The following is a 2980-nucleotide window of genomic DNA, read 5'->3' on the forward strand; positions in this document are numbered from 1 at the left end:
ATGATGCCATAAATATCCTCTCCACATGAAAACCACGCTTAAGTAACCGTAGTTCTACTAGAAAAGGATATTATGTTGGTTTTTTTATTTATATCTATTAAATATATGACCCTTTATGACATTAGCTTGTTGAAAATTGAAAAGAAAACGTACCAGTTAACGTTTTACTAATGGAGGAAGACTGTATTGTCTAATAGAAATAAATTAAACGTTAAGGATTATTTTGTGTATTTTAAAATTTGAGGGACTAAAGTGTCTGATTTTAAAAATTTTTAGAATTTATTTAAAAAATTACTCTAATTTTTATTTTTAATTAATTAATTTCTAAAAAAAGGATTAATAAATAATTTCTAATGTGTAAGAATAATATTCTTGGATGGATTAATTACATACATTCCAAAAATATAAGTTCGCAATGTTAATCAATGCTGCTATTGGATATCTAAATTAATTGCTAGCTATACTAGCGCCTATCTTCTATTTAGAGAAATGTTAAGTAAAGCCAGAACTTTGTGTGGATACCACCTTCACCTTTGTTTTCTCCTACAAAGAAGAGAGAGGAGAAGGGAAAACAAGAAACAGAGAGGAAAAAATGGAGCATATCCAAAATGATAGGTTCATAAGACACTTCCCTTCGGTTTATGGCCTTCTCTCTTTTGGTATAAATACAATGGGTTCTTGTCGTTTCTTCATTCCACGCACTTATCAATAATTATTTATTTATTATTCGAACTCTTATTTTTATTTATATCTATTAAATATATGACCCTTTATGACATTAGCTTGTTGAAAATTGAAAAGAAAACGTACCAGTTAACGTTTTACTAATGGAGGAAGACTGTATTGTCTAATAGAAATAAATTAAACGTTAAGGATTATTTTGTGTATTTTAAAATTTGAGGGACTAAAGTGTCTGATTTTAAAAATTTTTAGAATTTATTTAAAAAATTACTCTAATTTTTATTTTTAATTAATTAATTTTTAAAAAAAGGATTAATAAATAATTTCTAATGTGTAAGAATAATATTCTTGGATGGATTAATTACATACATTCCAAAAATATAAGTTCGCAATGTTAATCAATGCTGCTATTGGATATCTAAATTAATTGCTAGCTATACTAGCGCCTATCTTCTATTTAGAGAAATGTTAAGTAAAGCCAGAACTTTGTGTGGATACCACCTTCACCTTTGTTTTCTCCTACAAAGAAGAGAGAGGAGAAGGGAAAACAAGAAACAGAGAGGAAAAAATGGAGCATATCCAAAATGATAGGTTCATAAGACACTTCCCTTCGGTTTATGGCCTTCTCTCTTTTGGTATAAATACAATGGGTTCTTGTCGTTTCTTCATTCCACGCACTTATCAATAATTATTTATTTATTATTCGAACTCTTATTTAATTTGGCATATACTTACTATATATAATAAAAATAAACCATGGCCCTCTCTAAGCTTCTAGCTGCTTCCCTTATTCTATCCTTTCTCCTCCTCCAACTTAGTGTCGACGCCGCTGATAAATCGGTATTAAACATTCATTGATTTTTTTTCTATATAATAACATGAAGTTAATTTCATATTATATATATGATCATATGTTTCGTGTTATACAGGAGGTACCAACAGTGGAGGGGGCTGTTCCCGGTCCAAAGATAGGTACGAATTGAATTATTAGTTAAATACGAAATATGCATATATGAAAGAGATAAAGTTAATAATAATTAAATTGATGATGAATTTAATCAGATTGCAAAGGGAAATGTGATTTTAGATGCAGCAAATCATCGCATCCAAATCTATGCAAGAGATCGTGCAACACATGCTGTCAAAGATGTAACTGCGTACCACCAGGCACTTCTGGAAACTATGAAACCTGCCCTTGCTATTACGCCCAAACCACCCATGGCGGCAAACGCAAGTGTCCATAGAACTACCTATATATATATATATATAGATGCATCCGAAACTGTAAATAATGTATAATGGGAGGGAGGGCAAACAAGATGTTGTTTCTTATTAATCGTATATTTATATTAAAAAGATAAAATTGTATTAAATTGCAATTGTATATAATACATTGATGATATATATAATATCTTACATTATGAATTTCGGTTAGCTTGTAGTTAAAGCTATCTAATTGACTGTTCATACAACCAATGTTCGAGGGCTATATATACAGAAACGGAGATTCAGAAGCCAGAAGGGTTCAGTGTGCAGTGTGTGTGTGTTTTTAAGATAAAATTGGTAGAATTTTATATTTACATGTCCTCCTATTTGTTAACATAAAAATTAATTTAAATAGTATTATTAATTACTAAATAATTGTTTATTTTAATTATCCGTGTTGACAGTTAATTAATTTCTGGAAGTCACTCAAATAAAGACGTCTAAAACGTCTTTTTTTAAAGATATTTTTTAATAATTAAAATTTAACACATATAATTAATTAAATCATGTTATTTTTGTCAAAATTAGGCCAGACAAATTAATTTGACCGAAAAAAATTGTGAATCAAATCTTGAATCAGTCTAAATTAATATTATTTTTTCATAGAAAATGACTACAATATCCTTATTATAGAAAATGACTAATATATATATATTGAAAATTCTAAATCCTAACTCTATTATAGCAGAGAAGGAAGAATTCTCAAAATTAATATATATAATAGGAGTATTTTAGTTATTTTCTGTAATAAGGATATTGTAGCCTTTTTTATAAAAAATTATATTAATTTAGATCAATTTAAGATTTGATTCACTATTGTTTCAGTCAAATTAATTTGTCTAGGCTAATTTTGACAAAAATAACACGGTTTAATCAATTATATATGTTAAATTTTAATTATTACAAAACATCTTTAAAAAAAGATGTTTTAAACGTCTTTATTTAAGTGGCTCCCTTTTTTAATTGGTTTTATTTCGATTGGTGATTCAAAAATTTAAAAGTTTTAAATTTAAATTAAAAAATTGGTTATAGA

The 2980-nt window shown here is 27.5% G+C and overlaps 1 protein-coding gene across 1 annotated transcript; it reads left to right on the top strand.

Annotated features, from left to right (window-relative positions):
- Positions 1347-2102, top strand: LOC107608458 (gibberellin-regulated protein 11-like). The gene is made up of 3 exons (XM_016310244.2): positions 1347-1521; positions 1611-1653; positions 1744-2102. Exons 1-3 carry the CDS (start codon positions 1438-1440, stop codon positions 1923-1925), a joined length of 309 nt encoding a protein of 102 aa, XP_016165730.1. The 5' UTR covers positions 1347-1437; the 3' UTR covers positions 1926-2102.

Source organism: Arachis ipaensis, chromosome B07, assembly GCF_000816755.2.
Source record: "Arachis ipaensis cultivar K30076 chromosome B07, Araip1.1, whole genome shotgun sequence".
In the NCBI taxonomy this organism is placed as follows: Eukaryota; Viridiplantae; Streptophyta; class Magnoliopsida; order Fabales; family Fabaceae; genus Arachis; species Arachis ipaensis.

Bases quoted from the DNA above. Each gene is read 5' to 3' on its own strand.
- LOC107608458 (XM_016310244.2), top strand. From the start codon at position 1,438: ATGGCCCTCTCTAAGCTTCTAGCTGCTTCCCTTATTCTATCCTTTCTC. The intron at 1,522-1,610 runs GTATTAAACATT...CGTGTTATACAG, and splicing joins TCGACGCCGCTGATAAATCG to GAGGTACCAACAGTGGAGGG. The intron at 1,654-1,743 runs GTACGAATTGAA...GAATTTAATCAG, and splicing joins TGTTCCCGGTCCAAAGATAG to ATTGCAAAGGGAAATGTGAT.